General features: G+C 44.9%; 1 protein-coding gene across 4 annotated transcripts; it reads right to left on the bottom strand.

Annotated features, from left to right (window-relative positions):
* Nucleotides 1-711: 711 nt before the first annotated feature.
* Nucleotides 712-16,015, bottom strand: MAZ (MYC associated zinc finger protein). Of its 4 annotated transcripts, none has more exons than XM_054993589.1 (7): nucleotides 15,782-16,015; nucleotides 13,685-13,774; nucleotides 9,033-9,823; nucleotides 5,693-5,756; nucleotides 5,269-5,440; nucleotides 3,494-3,701; nucleotides 1,916-2,002 (listed from the first exon to the last, which is right to left on the bottom strand). In XM_054993589.1, the coding sequence occupies exons 1-6, from the start codon at nucleotides 15,815-15,817 to the stop codon at nucleotides 3,514-3,516; spliced, it is 1,341 nt and encodes a 446-aa protein (XP_054849564.1). In that variant the 5' UTR covers nucleotides 15,818-16,015; the 3' UTR covers nucleotides 1,916-2,002; nucleotides 3,494-3,513. The 4 variants fall into 4 exon arrangements, with proteins under 4 accessions (XP_054849566.1, XP_054849567.1, XP_054849564.1 ...); XM_054993590.1 differs by having other exon boundaries at nucleotides 13,685-13,771; XM_054993591.1 differs by lacking the exon at nucleotides 3,494-3,701 and having other exon boundaries at nucleotides 712-2,002.
* Nucleotides 16,016-22,257: the final 6,242 nt, after the last annotated feature.

Raw genomic sequence — 22,257 nt, 5'->3', positions numbered from 1 at the left:
GCCGAAGAGCGCAGCCACGCGCTGAACGAAGGGCTGTCAGCAGAAGGGACCACTGGGGGCTGGGGGGAAGACCCCGCGGCGGAACTGCGGGAACAGAGGGGATTCCGAGGTGGCTCCAGCCCAGCTGAGCGCAGAAAGCCGGCGCGGGAGCATTTCCGCCCCAGTCACTGTTTGGGGGGAAATCCAGCGGCGTCCTCAGTGCTCCCCGCTCCCCCTCCCAGAGAAAATTATATAAAATCTGGCTTCCAGCTTCTCATCTATTATTTATAACCCATGCCGCTGCTGCACGAGTAAAGGGAGGGGGGTGCCCGCAAATTAACCCTTTTCTAGCCACAGTACAGCTTCAGAACTGTCTTTGCAGATCACTCTACTAACCCAGCTGGAAACCCCCACCCCCGCCTTCCCCCAAGAGCCCAACCATAAGGCAGGGAGTGCTCCTCTCCCGAAAAGTGAAATGCGGCAGCAACAACACGCCCCCCACCCCCAATCACAGGAAACCCTAAAGTGTTTTGGGAAATCCACTTAGAGCTGAAATTTGTGACCTGGTGCCAGATCCATTAGACATTTTAAATAAGCATAACAGTCCCACAAGTAGCTTCAGGTAGTGTGGGATGTGGGCAGTGCAAGAAAGGCCAGGAAATGCCATGTTTTCTCTTTACACCTCAAATGACACAAAAACAGATTGGCAATAAACAGACAAGAGTAGGTGAGTATTTTTCCTTCAATGTTTTTACTAAAAATTTTTGCTGTGGAGACACAGATCCAGAAAGAAGGGTGCACAGAAGAGGGAAGGATTTAGGGGGCTGGGGAAGGGAGCAGGTAGACAGGATAGATGGACGAGGCTTCATTACATTTTGTGTTAACGAAAACAAAAAAACACAGAAGAAGCTTATTTTAAATGTCAGGGGATTTGTTTATATATATAATACAAAAAAGCAAGAGACTCTAACCCCAAACTGGGGGGCTGCATGCAACAAGGAAGGTATTTGGGGGTGGGGTATCAACGCTTGGTGTAGAAGGCCGACACGCTTGGAACACGAATCACAAGGTAAGCCAAGGGAATCGAGCATTAAAACAGACACCACAGAAGAATGAGGTGCTGGGCAGGGAAGGAAATTCAGAGCAGCTCCTCAGCGGAAGGAATGGAGGGCACCAGACATGGAAGCCCTTCTCCATCCCATCCTACCACAGCCCTCCTATATTAGCCCAGACGTGAGCTCCAGGGACCCAGCATACCCCTCAGTCCTGATTCATACCCTCTGTGGGCTCCCCAAGCTCTGCCAATCCCCTCAACCAACACCCCGTTCAACCTTCAATTCTCAGCTCCTCTCCAGCTGCAATACTGTCCCACAACTGTGGCCCACAGATATCCCAGCCTTGAACCCTTCATGCTTTCTGTTCCTGAGCTGAGCTAGTCAAGTCTTTCTGTCCCACTCTCTCTCACTTTTTCATAGTTCATTCAGGGGCTAGAGGGGACACTGCTGGAATGAGCAAGAGACTTATGGGGACAAAGACGGTAGCATTTTGGCCAAGGACAGGGGAGGGTGCATGGATTTTAAGGACCCTTGTGGGGGCTAAAAAGGGTGCTAGAGCAGGGGAGTCAGTAAAATCAGGCTGCTCTCTGAATGCGCACAAAGCCCTTCCACGCCCCTCAGAACAAGGCGCCCTCTGAAGAAGGGAGGCTGTGTTGGCTGGACAAGTGCTTTCCCAGCCCCATTATTTTATGAGCACAGGCAGGGGAGAGAATGAATGAAACCACCATTAAATTAGACACCCAAATATGGCCACTGCATATCCATCTGGGCTTGGAGGCTCCAGCTGCCAGTGAGGGAGAGGGATGGGGCTGGGAGGGTCAGCTCTTGCCTCCCCACTGCCACAAATCACCAGGGCTGCGTGGGGAGGGCTTGGCTCACAACCGAGGCTCCCTCCATGGGCAGCACCGTGACGGCAGCAGGAGGTGGGGCTGAGACAGCTGCCGCGAGGGGGCAGACCTCACCCGTACCTGTGGAGGAAGAAAGATACAGAAGGTCAAATTCTTTTTCATTCTCAGGATGTCTGCCCTCCCATTATATTCCGTGAGCTTCCTTCTAGTAACCCTCTCATTTTTAAACTGGAGCACTGAGATAGAAAATTCAGTTGGTTTCATGTAGCAAAGAACCGATGCAGCTGCCCCTTCCTCTCCTATAAGCAGAATTTAGAGTGGTGGCATATACATTCCCTAAATAAAAAAGGTATCCTTTTTCCCCATGACCTAAAATGGAGTGCCTTTTCTGAAATGACAGATAACATTCAGTATCATCTAAGATTCATATAATATAAGAGTCAATTGGACTGGATTGCACTATCTTGACATTTTTTAAGACGCTCTTTTGAAGGCAATACAGGAGCAAGACTTAAATACTGCAATGCCTTAAAATTACAAAAAGTGAGCTATAATTGCTGTCACAGTGCATGACAGGAGGTTAAGGGTTCAGATTCATTCCCCCAGGTACATCACTTACTGTAGCTCTCTAGAAGAGTAGGGCTGAATGTAGCCCAACATACAAAATACAGCAGTGAATGGGAATAGAAAATCTGCCATCATACCCTATGGCGTCTCATGCTAATGCATTCACTGAGTGGTATCTTATTATCATCGCTACCTCACAAGCTGCAGGGTGAGAAATGTAGTTTAGTTCTAAGCAAATTCTGTAAAGGCAGAAAGGAATTAGAACTCCCATCAACGCATCTTATCTATTGCTAATCTCAAGATAATACTGGTATATTGTCGAAGGCTTTCACGACCGGAGAACGATGGTTGTTGGGGGTTTTCCGGGCTGTATTGCCGTGGTCTTGGCATTGTAGTTCCTGACGTTTCGCCAGCAGCTGTGGCTGGCATCTTCAGAGGTGTAGCACCAAAAGACAGAGATCTCTCAGTGTCTTTTGTCAGTGACACTGAGAGATCTCTGTCTTTTGGTGCTACACCTCTGAAGATGCCAGCCACAGCTGCTGGCAAAACATCAGGAACTACAATGCCAAGACCACGGCAATACAGCCCGGAAAACCCCCAACAACCATAATACTGGTAGCTCCAGCATTACTGAAGTTTCTTGTAATGGTTGAAAAAAATACTTGTTACACACTGAAAAATAATAGGATCCCCTAAAATTCAACTTCCAGACAAACAAAATTTTCACAGGATTTTGTGCGCCTTTTAATCTGTTTAGAAAAAGCTCAAATCTTCAGGATGCTAAGTTCAACACCAGATTTTAGGTTCCATCCTTGTAGAAGGAAGCTGTAAAAGGATTTCTTGATTATCGCACATATACACAGAATCTGGCAGACAACTGCAATATTCAAGTACTCAAACACTGGCAGAGGGATGCCAATTTAGGATGCAGCCGCCCTAGGGGAGCTGGGGTTCACTCTTCTCCCACCTATAATATGAGGACACCCTATGGGACAGATGGGCCTCCCCTCCCCATTCCCCAGGACAGAAGGAAGCGGCTCTTGCCTGGTGGCCCGGCCAGCGTTTCACCGCAGCGGTTGGCCCTCAGTGGCCGCGGCCCCTTCTCCTGCGTGCGTCTGCAGATGCCCGTTGAGCTGAGCCGGGGTCTTGCAGTGCACGCCACACAGCTTGCAAAGGAAACGCTCCAGCCGCGGGGCGGCCAGTCCGTGGTCCTTGACCGCGTGGACCCTGAGGTAGGCCGCTGTGGTGAACCCTACGGGAGGGGGAGAAGGACAAAAACCAGCCAGGTCAGTGTCCGGCCTATTGAAAGCGTACCCCAGTGTCCTGTAGTGCTTGGCTGTGCCTCACCCTAGAGGCGGCTGCGTCTCAGCACCTAGAAAGGATCCAGTGCAACAGGCATCCCTGACTAAGGGTAGTTTCCTCATCCCAGAGATGGCTGTGTCTTGCCACCAGGCAACCTATCCCTGTAGTAACAGCTGACTCCACCCTAGGGGCAGCTGCATCTGGGCACTGAGAAGATCTGTATTAGGAATTCAAGTCTTTTAACACAGTATATCAAAACTTTAATCCTAGATCAGAAATGTCTAGAGGAAAGGATCTCACTTACCCACTCCAAACTCCTATCAGATTATTAATTTTACTTCATTTAATTCACTACAAGCTACCTAAAAATCTTAATAGAATTTCATGAAGTGATTAATAGCAAATTCCTTCCTTTTGATTCAGAAAATCCAGATATCTATTTTGGTTAGTAGTGCAATTTTTAATATATGAATAAATGAGGCACATTATCTAGATAGATAATCCAAGAATTACCACAGAGAAAAAGCACAGCTAAAAACAAGAGACTCATCAGGACTTGTTACTTCTGACTTTTCCCAGCTAATCTGCAAATTGTCCAGCCAGTTCTGATTAATGTTCTCATATATATTAAATCTTGTATCCAACTGGGCAACAAACATGTCAGACAGACAAAACTAAAAGAAACACAGGCCCTGTTTCCAGTTCACAGCTTTTTATCTTCCATTTACAGAACATTTAAACCATTTAAGCTTCTGACAAGATAGAACAAGATGCTTGGACCAGCAAGCTGGGAGGGGGGGGGGGGAAGCATTATGAGCTAGTGGAATAGCCAGACAATTTGTTTTATTGTTGTTTGTTGAGAAAATGGAAAGACTGAGTAACAGCTTCACATCAAGAGAGTATCATAATGCTGTTTGGTTTCAAGATGTTTCTTCTCATCAATTAAATAGTGGGCTTCATTTGCAATTCTACTTTAATACTCACAGAAAGCAAATTTGGTCAGATTTTAGGATTCTTTAAAGCTCAGCTTGTTTCTTCGAAAGCAAGACTGCACAACTTGTTGTGACCTATTAGCTGAATGCATCCCTCCAGCCATACACTGTGACTCGCTCCAAAATATAACAATCCTTGCCCCCTCCCTATTTCTGGAACCCCTGGCAGGCAGCAAAACAAAAGGTTTAAGGCAGCTGTGGTGGGTCACTGTACATGGCTGCTAGGCACGTGTTGAAGTGCATGAGTCACAAGTTGTATAAGTCTCTTGCTAAGCTTAGGAAAAGTAATGAGGAAATTAGGCATGTCTAGTTCAATCTGACAATGAGCTATTTGGGGAAAGGAAGGAAATGGACTCTTTAGTGGAATGGACTAGACAAGCCTGACTTTTGTTGTCAAGTGGAATAAGAATGGAAAAAATGTGTTTCACTATCTAAAGATACCAGTTTGACTGCTAGTGCCCCTCACACACTGATGAGTAAATTTTTTTCTCTGATTCCCTTCCCTACGGTGATCTGCCCCCTTACCTTTGTTGCACAGTTCACAGACATGATTCGGCCCTTGGCTGTGTACTTTCATGTGGTCCGTGATATAGGCAGCACTCAGCATCTTTCCACACACATGACATGGCACCTTCTCCTCATGACGGACCGTATGAGCACGCAGCCTATCCTTGGTGGCAAAGGCTGCTTCACATCTCTGTGAAAAGAGTTGCAAAAGATGATCATTGGGAAAAGATGGTGTCTCCAGTGGCCAGCTTTCCTGAGTCAACCAGATGCTAAGGGTCCAGCCCATGGACAAGGTTCCCCTTAGGTGCCTGAACTTTGCTCCTGCTTGCAACAGTCAGCCTCCTCCACCCCACCCCACCCCCCGTTTATCACAGAAATGAATTCTTGGGTAATCACTCCGTAGAATAGTGATGGGAGCAATACTGTCAATGAGAGAATATACCTCACATTTGAAGGGCCTCTCTGTTGAGTGGACTTGCCGCACATGGCTATTCAAATGGTCTGGCCTATGGAAGGGAAGGAAAAATGCAAGTCAGAAATCTGGTCTTGACTTTTCATTTCCCAGTTTAAAACTCCGTTATCTCATCTACCTTTTCCCTCTTAACCCCGAACTGATCTACTGGAACCATCTTGCACCATCTTTTTACCATTTCACTGGCACAGCTCAAGCACCTTTAACAGATGCAGGCACTAAAAATGTGCAGCTTTCCCCATATCTACACTGGTAAAGACAGCACTCCTTGAATATATTATTCAGACAGTAAGAGCCCTGCCATTAAACAGTAGCTTCCCCAAGGTTCCTTACTCTTGCTATTACTTATTTCAGAACATGCACATGGTGATTAGAGGTATACTGATATAAATTTGGTGGGGTAGATTAGACACTTAGGGATATTCTTCAAGAGCTTGCAAGATGGCTATGGGGACATTCAGGCACTCAAGGTTTATTAATTAGTCATAGTGGAGATGCAGGTGAGTACTACAAAATAACTTAAAATAGGAAACAATCTAAGGAAAATGTAAGAATGTAGTTGATTCCCTAGAGATCAGACAACAGGAAGCCAGATGAAGCTAGGAGACCTAAGAATAGGTCTCCTAGAACTAGAGAATATTCCCAACTATTTGTGAAGGTTAAAAAATAGTGTTAAAAATTCAGAGGCTCCACTTGTTTTTGAAATTATTGAAGTATTCACATTCTGCCTTTCCCCAGGGATTCAAGGCAGCTACTGATTTTAATTTGTAAAGTTTCTTGTTTCTACATTTTTAACAAAAAGATCCCACTTTCAGATGCCATCTTCGGCAGTTACTTCTTCTTTCCCAGAGTTCGTATGTATGCTGCGACCACACTAATATTTACTTTTTAAGGTTTTTTTAAAAATTGCATAATCCTCAAATTGCAATCAAAAGTGTATTTTTTGAAAAGACAACTCTTTGGCTCATTCGGTGTTGCAACTCAGACCTGAAAACAAAACTGCAGCCTCTTCTGGCTCTGAAGCCAGGAATAAATACTCTGTAATTTTGTAAAAACAAACAAGTGTATTCATTTTTTGTGTAAAGAGATGTCAGCCTGGGTACATGACTGCATTCTCTAAGTGCTTATTTAACAATCATAGGGCAACTGATGTCTAATCGACTTCCCTGGCTATCCATATATTCAAGTACTGCATGAAGCTGTGGTCAGTATCCTGGGTATTTTATATAAGTGCATGTTCATGCAGAATCTGGGCCTAACACAGATACCCAAATTACAATTGTTAAGTTTTTTGAACAGTTTTTACAAAGTGCAAGCTTACAGAAAACTGTTAAACATGAAAGCATCTTCTGCTAAAGGCTCAAAAGCCCAAAGGGAAAAACTGTTACCTCAACAGGCCTTTTTGGTCAAGCTTGTGGTATTTTAGTGCCCTGTACAGCTCTCTCCTGTTAACTTTGCCCCATCAGCTATCTAATCGATTTCCTTGGCCTCTCCCTCCTTACAGTTAGCAATGCACTCCACATGTTTCTACTTACAAATTGCACACTTTTGAAAAACTAATTCCAGAAAACAGAACTATGGAAAAATTATTCAAGCTATTCAAGATCATGGAATGTTATCATTTTGCTTTCAATCTGGTCTTTTATGGTTTCATCTGATGTCTCTTAAGGCTAAATCTGTTGCAGAATCTCTTATCCTGTTTTTTAAACAAGCTTTTAATCACTGCGCTGTGGAGATGATGTTGGAAATATGGGAATAGTCTGCAAAATAAGAAACCTGGGGAATAGGGGAAGGACAGTATATAAAATAAAAAATCCTTTCCAATCTCCTAGGTTTGGTTATTCCAAAACTTCCTTAAAAGATTCAAATTTGAACTCTTAAAAAGTATTATGCAATTATGTTTGCTAACATAAATACAAAATTTTGTTATTTCTGGTGAAGAGCACATACGTTCCTGGTGTTTTGCAGTTGCTTCCAGGCAAACAGGAGCTTCAGACTTGTACCCTTTTCACAAGCCTCATACAATTTTTTTCTTTTATGATTTATTCTCCAAGTTGAGGAGATTCAAGTTTAGTCTCTGTGTCAGATATGTTAAAGATGCTTGATTTATTCTTTTGTGGTTCTTGCTTGTCTTCAGTTTTGCATGTGTATTTAGTATCTTTGAATTTAAAATACTTTCCAAAAAACTGAAACTCAGATCACAGTACTCAGGTATTTCTATACTGGATGCCAGCATGTCAAAATACTATTACTAAATAAGCCTATGAAGGTTTAGTTATCAAAGTGTGGGTCCCCCCACCCCGACAAATTGACTTTATTTTAATTACTTGCCTTCAAATGTAGGTTACATTGTTCAGTCTTTCCTGGAATATGGGAGATTTCATGTTAAAAAAAACTTACCTGTATTAGGAAACCTATCCTATCAAGACTTCTAGCTTTACTGCTAATTCTGCTTACGTAGGGAGTAACATTCAATTATCCACTTTGCACCTTAAGTGACATAATTCACAAAGGACTTACCTTGTGCTCTTTCTGGTGTTGAAATCACTAATATTAACATGTGGAACACACCATGAAACTACAAGCACAGCTGTGTTGTCTTGGCCCTTTCCCACTAACGTTCTGCTATCCTCATAAACAGGATCTCTAGGACTTCATGTTTTTATTCTCAGGTCTGCTAAAATGTCTCAATCCCAGCAGAAAACCTTCTGTAACAAGTGCAATCTTAAGGCAGCCTAGAAAAGCTAACATTTTTTTCTACTGAGTTTTGTTGGAAATAGTGGTGTAAATAGGAAAGCTCTCTGGTGAGACCTATACACTGCCAAATTAAAATTAGTCAGTGGCCACACCCAAAACGATACATGCTTTCACATGTCTTTATCCCACTCTCACATATCCATTTGTTCAGCTCGAACATGTGCAGAAAAACTCAGTGGAAGCTGCTGCTAAGAATGGGAGGTAGATTTCCTATGCTGCCTTTATCAGGAGCACCAAAGGTTTTCTAGTCTTTCTTAGAAAATCCAAGTGCTACCAAAAAAATCAAAAAACTTGGAGCAAACAAAGTTCAAAGGAGTCAAGAGTCATGGGCGAGGTGAGAGGGGAGTAGATCTTATCTGGCATACAAATTTCCCTATACTTCGTGAATGAGAAAATCTAGTCTTTCCTCTTTATTTTTATGTCCCCAGTGCCCGCCATGCTCAGTATGTTGTCTACAAATGTTTATGTTGTATCAGAAGTGCACTTCACAAAAGTCAACCCTGAAATAATCCCCATCTGAACTGCCTCCTCCTAGCACCCTTGACTCTCATACCGTGAGAAACTCTTCCCACAGTGGCTGCAGATGTACGGCTTATGCACAGCACCATCATGCGAACGGACGTGATAGCTCATGCGGTCCTTCCGCTTGAACCGCTGCTGGCAGACAGGACACTGATAGGGCTTCTCATCTGAGTGTGACAGCTTATGCCGATTGAGGTGATAGACGTCCCGAAAGGCTTTCCCACACATCTCACACGCATGGTTCTTCCGGATGCGTTTGCCTGACGCTGTAGTGGTCACCAGCCCTGCGCCTGACCCTGTTGTGTTCCCTGCCCCTTCAGCAGGGGCAGGTGTTGCTGGGGCTGTCCCACCGATGGCCGACACACTAAGCAAGCTGAGGGGAACCATAGTGGGCATCTTCATGGTCGTAGGTCCAGCACGAGAAGCTTTGGCCCCCGTGTGAATAGCTTCATGGCGTCGCAGGTTGTAGCCATTTTTGAACTCTTTAGCACACAGGGAGCAGATGTAGGGCCCTTTGCTCTTCGGCTTCTTCTGAGCCTCACCTGGCTGTGGTGTGGAAGGAGCTGCCTGGGGAGTTGGGGCTTGGGTGGTTTGAGTTGGGGGTGCTACCTGCCCCCCACCACCTTCAGAAGCGGAAGGCTGCTGCTGTTTCAGGGCAGCTGTGTCTACCGTGGAGGCAGCTGGTGCAGAAGCAGTGGCAGCAGCAACAACAGCGGCAGCTGCTGCTGTTTCCTGGGCAGCAGCTAAAACTGGCAAGAGGTCCACTTGAAGGGACTCAGCAGGGGTGGCTGACTGTTGGGGAGGGGCTGTTGTGGTGGCCGTCTGAATAGAAAAAAAAGATTGTGTAATTGAATAAGAGAGCAACGAACAACCAATCCTGAATTGCTGCAGTGTTCTAGTAAATCAGGAGGGGAAACTGGGCTGGGCCAGCTAATTCCCATTTAAAGTGGAGCTGTCAATTACTTATTATTAAAATAGTCTAAAATCAACCTAGAAATACATATAAGGAAGGCTGAATTAATCTCTATGCAACATTTAGAGCAAGAATAGGTGTCTTTCTGTCTTTGACTGTACAAGTAGAAGAGAGACTGAAATAGTTCATCTTCCAGGGCACGGTCTGAAGCCAGAGGATACAGCAACCATAATGAACCTAAGCAGGCTAGGAGGCCATCTCAGAATCCCCATATATAAGAAATTAAGAAAAGCCCTGGATCAGACCAGTGAGCCATCTAGTCCAGCGTCCTGTTTCAAACAGCGACCACCACTTAAGCCTAGAGTGCCCAAAAGGGCATAGAGGCCAAGGCTTTCCCCTGATATTGCCTCCTAGCACTGGGATTCAAAAGTTTATACAACTTAGTAAAAAGGTGAGACATAAATGTAATGAAAAAGTAATTATAGGAATTACAATCATAAAGCCCGAATGGCCATAAAGACCACCATGTTCCTGCTTTCCAGAATACTTGCAGATTTAACTGTTGAATACTTCATTCAGAGTTGTATTAATCAGAGACATTATGTTTATACTGGGGAAATAAAGGGTGGAAATTACTCCACTCTTGCTGTCTGGCTGAACTCTGAGAGTCCCACAGAGAGCAGCCTATCCCACAATGCAATTTGGAATAGTTTTACCTCCTTCAAGGAGCTCTCCTTGCCTGAGCTTCCAGTTGTTGACAATATACACACCCACTGATATAAATATAATGGGTAAGCATGGGGCTATAGAGAACAAAACTGTTTGCAAGCGGGTGTGCTGGGGGAATGACGGATCCACATGCACATACCACTCCATGTGTTCAGAGATAAGAATGTAAACACACAGTTTAGTAGGAGATGATTACATTAGCACATGCTGGAGGTGGAGTTCAAGCAGAAGTACTGGCTAGAAGGCCTTGCCAACTCCAGTGAACAATTAAATCATATTTTGGGGTTAAAGGACTGGCTATTCCTGAATTTGAGGACTTTGTTCTAACCAAGAAGTTGTGAATCAACATGGATGCCCTAATGCTGAAAAATATAGATTTGGGTATCCCTCACTGAATATGGAAAAGTCTGAGCTCACTCAAGATCACTCAGTGAGATTCAGGACTGACTGAGGATTCATTTTTATTTATTTACTTCATTCATACCCTGTCTTTCTCTCCCATGAGGACCAAAGTGGCTAACATCTTTTTCCTCTCCTCCATTTTATCCTCACAACTATGTGAGGAAGGTTAGGCTGAGAGTGTGTGATTAGCCCAGGGTCACTCAGCGAGCTTCCATGGCAGAGTGGCAATTCGAACCTGGGTCACCCAGATCCTAGTCTAAAACTCTAACCAAACCACCACACTGGATTTGAGCCTAGGGCTCTTTAGTCCTGGTCCAACAATCTCCCCACTATACCCCACCTACACTCATATAACAGCTTAATGCAGTACCACCAATCCGAGTATTAAAAACTTCTTCTGTTCTCACCCAGCCTCACTTTCCTGAGACTTGCAGACTTGTTTGTATTAAAAAATGCTGATCAGTCATCCCCCTGCCTACATGAAATTCTTTTGTTTCCTCTTAGCATGAGAATAATTACTACAACCCAGTACTCTGCTCCAGGCTTGTTTAGCTACTCAGAAGTAACTGGCTTGGAGTGTTTCCAAAAACATTTTAAGATCAGAGAAGCCCTGCAAATACACTTACTAAATATATTGTCTGCCCAGGATTTGTTAGTCACATAGCATATTTACAGCTGTATATAAAAAGACCATCTCCACAGTGACCCTGTTGTGTTCCCTGCTCCCTCGGCAGGGACGAGTGTTTTTGGAGTTGTCCCACCAATGGCCATTTTACTCTGACAAGCTTTTAAAATATGTATTTAAAACAAAAGGACATTTTAACTTTTTTCTGGATGCATCTTCATACCTCAAAGTGTAAACTAGAGGCAATCTGTTCTTTGTCAAGAGGCTTCTCCTCATTAGTCGCACTGCAGATGTAAGATGAAGGGGGTATCTAGGGCCTACGTCCAGCCTACATCAGATATCAAGAGCCCTTAAAAGTTGGCATGGCTATCTAGAAGAAGGTCTCAATGCTCTAGTGCCTCCACGAACCCCCTTGACACACATATATATATATAGCAAGGAAGTAGGTCCATTGCTTCCTAAAAGACAACCTTCACTAGCTCTTGTAAGCATGTAAACATTAGTTAGGAGGTAGTAATCTCTCTCTCCTTGAAGTAAAAGCAGGGAAGAAATGGCCTCATTTATAAATTAGCTGCTAATTTCTCAGTTTATGACTAACTGGGAAATTTGAATTCAAATCCCTAGTCAGCCACGCATAGCCAGATCCTAGGCATATCTACTCGGAGGCAAGTTTCACTGTGTTCAATGGGGCTTACTCCAGACGAGGGTGCACTGAAACCTTAAGACTCATTACACAAATCCAGCAGTAAGGAAGTGAGCAACTATCTCACAAGGTTATCAAGAAAAGAGATTGTAAAGGACTATATAAATCAGGTAACAGCCCAGACAACCCAGTCTTGTCAGACCATGGAAGCTAAGCAAGGTCAGGACTTAGATGGGAGCCTACCAAGGAAGACGGGAGGAACAGAGAAAACAATGGCAAGCTACTTCAGCTCATCTCCTGCCTTGAAAACTCCATGAGGTGTAACTTCATAGGATCACCATGAGTTGGTTACAACTTAACAACATACTTTACTTTTGTAAACCAATTGGTTACATAGCATTTCATGCATACAATCTGACCCATATTGTTTTGAAAAACTGTCTATGTCTCATTGTGCTTTTTTAAAAAAAACAAGCACTTTGTTATACCTTCTGTGTGCCAAGTCTGAACAGTTAGCATATGCAGATGTGTTTCAAGTGTCAAACCAATAACTGTGTGCCAAGCCCAAGGGATATGAGGTTGTTTAATAATCAAAATAAATTTAACAATGGTAAATAAAGCCAATAATTAACCCCTGCATACTAAGAAGCTGTTCTGAATTTAGAAACTTCAAGGGTTTTTCTTTTTCCAAAACAGCACTATAGCATACTTACACCTGGGCTCAAAACCCCTGCCATTAACTCTGTGGGATGATCTTGACCAGATCATTACCTCTCTGCCTCTGTAAAAGTGATCCGTCTCCGAACAATTGTTAAAAGGATAGCTAAACCAGTAACTTAATCAATAGCACTGGCTTTTAGTTTGTTTGGGGGCTCAGTTCATATTACTAGTTTTGACTTTTAAACCCCTAAATGGCTTGGGCCTAAAGTACCATCTCTACATGTTATGAATCTGCTCTGGTTTTGAAGCTGGCTACTAGGGCCTTGATATGGAAACTTGCTCTATCTGAAATATGACTGGCAAAGACTTATACTGGAAGGCCTTCTTAGCTGCTACCTGAAAGTTATGGAACTCCCTCCTCAGATAGATATGACTGTCAAAATCCTTGCAGGTCTTTCAGTGTAATGTGAAAAACATCAATTCCAGAAAGCCTTTGACCAGTAACTGACTGTTGCCTCAAGATTTTATTGCTGTTAGATTTCTAATGTTTTGCTGTTTGATTTTGATTACTTTTGTCTGTGTTTTTATTGTTAGCTGCCTTGGGTATTTTTTCAAACAAAAAGGCAGAATACAGAACTTGGCTTCCTCAATGGGTTATTGTTTCCAAAGGGATACATTACTCTTCCTCACTGTTGCACAGATAAAGCTCACCTGGAAGGGGCTTTGACTGCAGCCCTGAGTGGCAAAAAACCTGGATGGGATTTCTGTCCCAACTTGCAGCGGGTTCTGTGTGTGACTCTGCTGAAGATAAAAAGAAACGAGATCAGAAAACACTAGGTGAGAAAACCCCACTCCATCCCTCAGCAAGCTGGAACAGTGTCTATCCAACACCAAGGGGTTAAACCATCAAACATCAAAAGAAGCGGCAACAACAAAAAGTCAAGGAGATGGCTTAGATCAGCTTCTCAAACTGTCGCTGGAACAACTTAAGTGTATACTGGGAGGAGAATAAGACAGTACCAGGTAGTGGGGGAGAAGCAGTAGGGGAGGCAGCAAGTGCTTGAACCAAATGTCTTCAAATATGCACAAACTTGGAGAAGCTGTTGGAACAGTTTTAGTGAGTAAGTGGTGTTGAAGAGGAAAACGGGAAATGAGAGAGGAAGGAATAATTGTTTGCGAAAGAGCAGCAGAATGGGGGAGGAAGGTAGGAATAAAAAAGCAGGGCGTGAACCAAGTGGGACCTCATGTAGGCAGAAGGACACTGTACTTGTGATAAAGAGGAGCGTTAGATGTTGGTGCATGAGAGAGAATATTATGGGAACCTCTTTCTTCTGATGGGAAGGAGAACAGAGTGAGCCAAAGACCCTGAACAACAGAAGGTATGGTCAGGAATCATAAGGTGTGCATGGGATCTATTGAATGTAGAAGGGGCATGAAAGGAGCTTTGAAGAACTCGGGTGTTTTGGAAAGAGGCATATATATGAGAGTAAAGCACTAGGATCAAGAAGAGCAGTGCAGATTTGGTACAGCACATACACAGGGAAAGGAGAAACACTAACAGTTGGCCATACAGCAATGGGAGAAACTGCCTATTTGGAGAGGCCTAGGCAGGGCTCTGTAAACAGGAAGCCCTAGGCAGGAGGAAGGAGGCAATAGAAAAGGAGGGAGGCCAACTGGAGGTTCATACAGAAATACCAGGTGAAAGAAAAAAGGGTGCAGGAGGTTATTCTTTGGCTAGACCTGGAAATAGGAGGAGTTACAGGAGTAATGAGAAAGCCATCTACATAAAAGGCTTGAAGAGGGAGGGGGAAGTTTGGGGAAAGTCTCTTCTTCACAGTAAGAGACGTGATCCATTCCATTGGGGTCATGTATGTGAACTCTAGCCAAGGGGTTTTAGCCACACATGCAAATAATCACAAGAACATACTTCCTACTGGTTGTGCCTAAGAACTATGTCAACCAACCAATGTACTATATATATGTGGACTGAGATATTTCAGCATTGTCCTATGTCAAGGGACCACCTCCGTCTGAGTTAACATAGAGGCAGGCAGCAAACAGGTGGAAAATCCAGGTTACACCTGTTGGCCCCTCTAAGTCATTCCCTCTCTAACTACTACTGTACCCTTGGGGGCAAGTACTGAGGAAATAACGAGGAGGCATTTTTAAAAACGCATGTGTGGCCAAGCCCTAAAGTGAAGCGAGGGGGGAAAGGGAAGAGTTCTCCTTGGGGTCTGGGTGAGAGGGGCGCGGAGGGGGGGAAGCCAATATGGAAGCCTTTTATTTGGTGGGAAAGACTGTAGGTGGGGAGGGAAGCAGCCTTTGACAGGGAGGGGCATTTCTGACAGGCGGAGTGGGGCTGAGGGAGCAACTGGCGGGGAAAAGGTGGGGGGGAGAAGCGCGAGGGGCTGGGCAGAGCGAGCGCGAGAGGGAGGTGACCGTTGGCGGGGGGGGGGGGGGAGAGGGAAGAAGCGCGAGGCGCAGGGAGGGGCTGGGCGCAGCGAGCGTGGCGAACGAGGGGGTAGGGGGAATGCGAGGCAGCGCTGGGCGGAGGGAGGTGACCGTTGGGGCAGCGCGAGGCGGGGGGCGGGGGTGGGAGCGCGTGCCGAGTGCGCCCTGCCGGCCCGCGCGCGCAAGGCCCCCGCCCGCTGGGATTCCCGAGGGGAGGGGCGGGGCAGGGAGGGTGTGAGCGGGGAGCCGAGAGCGATCGCTTGCGCTCTCTTGTCCTTTCCTGCTCGCGCTCCCCCCCCCGTTTTTTTTGGCGGAGAAGGGAGGGGGGGAGGTGGAGGAAAGGGGAGGGGGGGTTACCTGGAAGATGAAGCTGCTCCAGTTGCTCGGGTCCATGGCGGCGGCAACGAGCGGGGGAGGGGGGGCTCAGCTCCTCCAGAGGGGGGGTCGGGAAGGGAGGGGGAGCGAGTGGGGAGCAGCGAGCAACGTCGCGCGGGCGGGGGCAAGAGGTGGGAGGGGGGAGAGAGCGAGGAGGCAGCGGCGCGAGGAAGCCTCGGCGCGCACGCTGATTGGCCCCTTCCGCGCGCGCGCGCGCGCGCGCGCCCCTAGGCGCCACAGTCTCTTCGGGCGGGGGGGTGTGGAGAAGGCGGCAGGTAGCGATTGGGTGGGGCTGCGGCGCTCGCTCCCGACGGGCGCGGGCCCGTACAAAGGACACCACGTGTGCTGCCTGCTGATTGGGCAGAGTGGCAAAGGCTCTGGCCGTAAGGCTGTTTTTTTCCTTTAAAAGAAGAAAGTTGATTGGTCGGCGGCCCGAAGCGGCCACGCGCGAGTAACGGTCGTCTTCTTCTCCTCCCCGTTAGTTTTCAATAGTGTCTTTTCCACAAAATGGCCGCCGGGTTAAGAGTCCATTTGTCCATATTTTTTTTCTGTCTTCCCTCCAAACAACCTCAATTCGCAGCGTTTGAAAAGCTACAGCGTTAGTTTTTGGCTGATAACTTGTGCTAATGAGTAAAGTGTATTAATGAGCAACGTGTGTAATCTGTGCGCCCTATCTAAAATTTGAACAAAAGGACCCGTTACTCCCATTACTCAACTGGAGTAGAACTACTGTTGCCAGCTCCGGGTTGGAAAATTCCTGGAGATTTTGGGAGCGGATCCTGGAGAGGGTGGGCTTGGGGAGGGGCCTCAGCGGGGTATAGAGCCATAGAGTCCAAGCTGCCTACCACCGACAATGTTTACAAGTAACGTGATTTTCCTACGGCACCTCTATACAGTACATATACAGGGTTTAATGCATGTTTTCACGGAATCCCAGTTAAATGGCACTTGCTGCAAAATAACTGCATAGAAATGCAGCATCGATACTGAACTGACCTCAATTTCTACTCTTCCCCCACCCCGCCCCGCCCCGATTGGAGCAGCAGTAACAATTTGAAAACTTGAAAAATCCCAAGAGGCTTCAAGAATAAGGTTTCTCTCTATAAAGTTTGCATTAGAACTGCTCATTAGGAATAAAGATGCATGTTTTTCAATCTTTATTCCTCAGTGCATATCTTTTCTGTTATCACCTCATATTAGGTCACTAGTCCCAAAATTATCCCCAAAATGCCCCAAATGCAGAGAATATAATCTAGATACATTTATGACAGTAGTTCTCATTCATGCAACAGAGAACGTGGTTACCATACTGTAAAATGGGTGGTTTCCAATTATTGCTTGGGCAATATACAAGCTTACAATTAAAAACATGCTTTTCGTGCCACAGTCTGGTGCCCTCTGAGAGCAGAGGAACATCATACCTGATGTTCACCAGTTAAGCACCTGAACATGTGGTTAGCTTCACTCACCCAGGGTTACAAGGGAAGAAAAGCCACCATGCTGAAACTTTTCTCCCTCTCCTTGGCTTCTTTTTTCCTCCCATAGCCTGGTTTGATTTTCCCTTTCTGCTTCTGTGCCTCCTTCCCTCCAGCCAGCCTCCTTCCATTTTCCCTTCCTCCTTATTTATAGCCACAGCTTCACACCTGGTCCTTGTGTTAAGCTCCACCCTCTTCTGTTTCCTTAGACAGTTCTTCATAGCCTTAAACCATCTGGGTCCAGAGAGCCATTACTTCCTCATTCAGGCTCATCTACTTCCTCCATGACTTTACAGCATCTTTGTGGCAGTGCACCAAAGCTGTCTAGTTGCTGAGGCTACCCTGGCTGTATGCTCCAGCCCCTAGACCCACACTTCTCCACCCTTAATGATCCTTGCTGCTGGGCCCAGGGATGCGAGCTGTCCTGCCAGGCGGGTGGTTGCTACAACACTGGTTAAGCACAGAACCGTTTAAACATACACCAGATTTATGCACATGGATATATGATCTGCATTGTCAAACATTCGGAAGTTTCAAGAGTTCTTGTAGTTTATAATATTCCACCTCAAAGAGTTGTGACAATAAATTTTAAAGCCTCATCAAAATGCAAGATCAGAGCATATTTGGTGACCGTGGGCTAGACAAATTAGGCAGAACCTTTGATTACAATTTCTCTTTCCTAATTGATGTAGTGGAAGAATAAAACTGCAAAGAACCAATTCATGTGAAGGCTGAAGATCCACTGCGTTCTTAAGATGACAAAAGAAAGGGAGGTGACATTTCAAAATGGCCACCAGATTGACAGGAAGTACCAAAATGATAATTTATGGCAAAAATGGGAATTAGTAAATTTCTTCAATTAAATAAAGCAAGCAAGAGTCTGGGCTTGCTGCATAAAGTATGTAAGTATATCCATTAGCATAAGAACCTATGCATAATCAACAACAACCAACAAAATCTTTCTGGAAGAAAGATTATTTTAAAGAAAGCATGTCTGCGTAAGAGTGCCGCCATAATAAGAGGGAAATAATGCTATTTTCAGGGAGTCTTACTCTCAAGTAAGTGGCGAGAAATTCTCACCTAATTACAGGAGTCTTTTGGCATACCTTTAAGACTCCTCCTTACTTTGCTGCAACAGACCAACAGGCTACCCCTTACGAAGCCTTTATCGTATTTATCATTATCAGCCAGTTCAAAATAACATAAAATGGCTGAAGGCTGACAGGTTAGCAACAGCTAAAAGACTACGATTTAAAATGACACGTAACACCGTGCTCTTACAATCCTTTAAAAAAAAAAATCAGCCTCCTGCCCGCCAGCTCCTGGAAAATTCAAGCGGCCACAAACAACAGCCAGAACTAATTTTCTCAATACGTATGCAGGACGGTGAAAATAGGAAGGGGGGGAGTGAATACGCATGCGTTTGAGAAGAATCGTGGCGTCAGAGCGAGCAGCGGCTAGAGGATGCGGAGGCTCTGCGAAAACAATACGCTCGCGAGCAGTACGACTTCTCGGTTGGGCGTGTCGCGCGCCCGGGTAGATCAAGGTTGTAAACAAATTAGGGCGCCTGCGCCTCTAGTGGCTTGCGGTGCACGGCTGTCAGGCGCTTATAGCGCATGTGTGGTCGGAGGCCCGAAGCCTAGGGAAATCATCCTGGGCGCATGCGTCTCATTCAAGGCGGAGAATGGAAGATATGTTTGTCGCATGCGCACGGAGGGCACAAGTAAGGTAGCGGTTGAGCGTGCTGTAGGTTAGAGTTGCCAAACTCCAGGTGATGGCTGGAGAGCTCCTGGAATTATAACTGATCTCCAGGCCACAGAGATCAGTCCGCTGGAGGAAATGGCTGGAGGGTGGACTGTATGGCACTATATCCCATTGAGGTCCCTCCCCAAACTCCACTCGTTTCAGCCTCCACCCCCCAAAACCTCTAGGAATTTCCCAAAGCTGCATGTACATAAATTAGAATTTATAGAGGAGAGGACGAGAAAGCGAAGATAAACGACAAGATGTGAGTTTTCCAATAATACAGGAGTATAAAATTCAAGAGGAAATTTTCAATTAAAGTTCAATTAAAAAGTTGCTGAGCTGAATGATTATGTATTCCAATAATGCAGGATTCTCCAGGCTGAAAATTCAAGTAGAAATGTTCAATTCAATTAAAGTTCAATTAAAATGTTGCTAAGTCAAATTATGTATTTCCAGCTTTCTAATAAAACTTTCCAAAGCATTCAACTAATTTCATATACACTGTGTTGGTAATCTTTACCACAATCTTTGAGGGAGGCCAATATTACTCTGTCTTGTATACAGTAAGACTCCCTTTTTTGCCTGTGGACTTCTGCCTTGGCTGTGCATGTGTAGGAGATGTTCTTGCTTCATAACTGTTGGGGGTTTGAATCCAGGTTTCTCAGCAAGTGCAGGATTCAGAATCCTGTGGTGTTGGCATGTGGTCCCCCCCACCTTCGTAGCATTGTATGCTTGCTGCATAATTGGCAACTTTGTAGCTGTCCAAGCTCTCCTAAAAGGGAGAATACGATGATGCTTCCAACCAGTCTAGCAAAAGTTATTAGCAGGGCTTTTTTCTGGGGAAAGAAGTGGTGGAACTCAGTGGGTTGCCCTCAGAGAAAATGGTCACATGGCTGGTGGCTCCGCCCCCTGATCTCCAGACAGAGGGGAGTTTAGATGGACTCCCCTCTGTCTGGAGACCAGGGGGCGGGGCCACCAGCCATGTGACCATTTTCAAGAGGTTCCGGAACTATGTTCCACTGCGTTCCAGCTGAAAAAAATCCCTGGTTATTAGTAATTAGATCTCCTTTTTCTGTATCTCCAGGATCCAGCTCCCCTGAAGCTAGAAGGGGAAGGGACATAACTGAGGCCTTCTTGCATCATGCCTTGACTGAGACCGCTTTAAGGACTCAAGATGAACCCACCAACCTGCTTTATATTGAGCCCTTGATCTGTCCAGGTGCATCTTGTCTTCTCTTGACTGGCAGTGGCTTTTCAGGGTGTCTGGAAGAGGTCTTTTACCTCAACCACTACCTGATCTTTGTTACTGGAGATGCCAGAGATTGAACCTGAGACCTTCGATATGCCAAACAAACATTTGGCTATTAAGCCATGGCCCCTCCCCTAAGGTATCTTTTAAATTATATTTTAATTAACGATCGTATGGGTTTTTAATTCCTCCGCATGCTAAGTTTTGTCTGAAAAGCTTGATGAAGTTTCAATAAATATATCAATGTGGCTTCAAGCCTAGATCACTGGTCCCTTTTCCTCAAGCCTATGTGCTCTGACCAGCTGCTACTCTCCTAGAGGTCAGGTATGACTCTTTCAAAAAAAATAATCAGTTGTTTCAGCTAATAAACTCAAACATATACACAAAAAACATAACTACATCATACAGTCATCCAAAACATATCTTTACAGTCATTAATTACTTCAATCATCAATAATCATCTGGGTCGTATATTAATCTAAACAGAACATCTAAATCCTATATAAGAGAAACATAATGAATAAACTATCAATTTGTCATTAATTAAGTTATATGCCTATATAGAACTTGCCCAAGTATATTTTCTACTTCTAAACACCATATTTAGTAATAGTTGTTCTTGATTATTCTTAGTTTTCAGCTACATAATCAAAAAATATTTTCCATTTTTCCTGGAATTCTCAGATTGGCCTATTGTGTATAGAAGATGTTAATTTTGCCATTGACGCATATTCATATAATTTGTTCTTCCATTCTGTCAGATCTGGACATTGTTCTGCCTTCCATTTTGCTGCATATACTTCTCTTGCTGCAGTCACCATATACTTAAATAATTAGCTATGTATTTTTATAACATTACTTGGTAAAATATTAGGTATGGCTCTTTAACATCTCTGAGATCCTTTAACTGGCTATGCAAGGACTGGAGGACTGGCAAGGAAAGCGTGTGTTCTTCCACTAAGATCTGAACCTTCCTACATACAAAGCTGTGCAAAAATCCTTACAGGCCAAGAAGAAACCATCTAACTAAGTTTATATATGTACGAACAAGTGAAAGTCAGTCCCCGCTTCTATCTTTTTTCCTAGCAGAGCTTGTACCTTACAGGTTCATGATAGGCAGAACTTCAACAGGGAATGTCTGGTACTGACGGCATCTCCTTTCTGGGACAGGCATCACCGCTCAATTTCTCTCGTTTCTGCCTGTCCAGCAGCCCCCCCTTTCTCAAACATATAAGAAGGGAGGGGATGCCATTATGTTTAACCACACCGACTCATTTAAATGAACAGCAGGATTTGAATCCAGTGGTCCAGTAGAACAGCAGGATTTGAGTCCAGTAGAAGCCAACAAGACTTTTCAAGATATGAGTCAAAGCTTCCTCTGAAGAAGGGAGTTTTGACTCACAAAAGCTCATACTCTGAAAATCTTGTTGGTCTCTAAGGTGCCACTGGACTCCAACCCTGCTGTTCTATCGCAGACCATCACAGCTACTCACCTAAAATTATGCTCATGGAAGGGACCAATTCAGCCACATGGAGTGGAAATCCATCAACTGTATGAGAGAAAAAACTTGCACAGGTGCAAACTGATATTAACATTGTACCTCTACATCCTGATTCCTTGCCTCTCCCACTGGGATATAAAGGCCCAGAGATCTCCACTCCCCCCTTTCTGAAGAATAGAGCCCTGACTCTGAAAAGTTCATGTCATGGAAACCTTGTAGGTATTTGAAGAAGGGAGCTTTGACTCTGGGAAGCTTCTACCCTGATAATCTTCTCTAAGTTGCCATTGGACTCGAATCCTGCAGTTCTACTGCAGACCAACGTTCCCAACCTGAAACTATTTCCCTCGAATGAAGTTTGCAATGACTGTGAACCACTATAGTGGCAGGAGCGAAGAAACTCTAAAAATCTATACAACCATGCGCTTTCCCAAACTTCGGGTGGCGTCCCTCTGGCTTTATCACCCCCCCCTTCCCAACAACCGATCT

Source organism: Eublepharis macularius, chromosome 12 (assembly GCF_028583425.1).
Source record: "Eublepharis macularius isolate TG4126 chromosome 12, MPM_Emac_v1.0, whole genome shotgun sequence".
NCBI lineage: Eukaryota > Metazoa > Chordata > Lepidosauria > Squamata > Eublepharidae > Eublepharis > Eublepharis macularius.
This window is presented reverse-complemented; position numbering and strand designations above follow the sequence as displayed.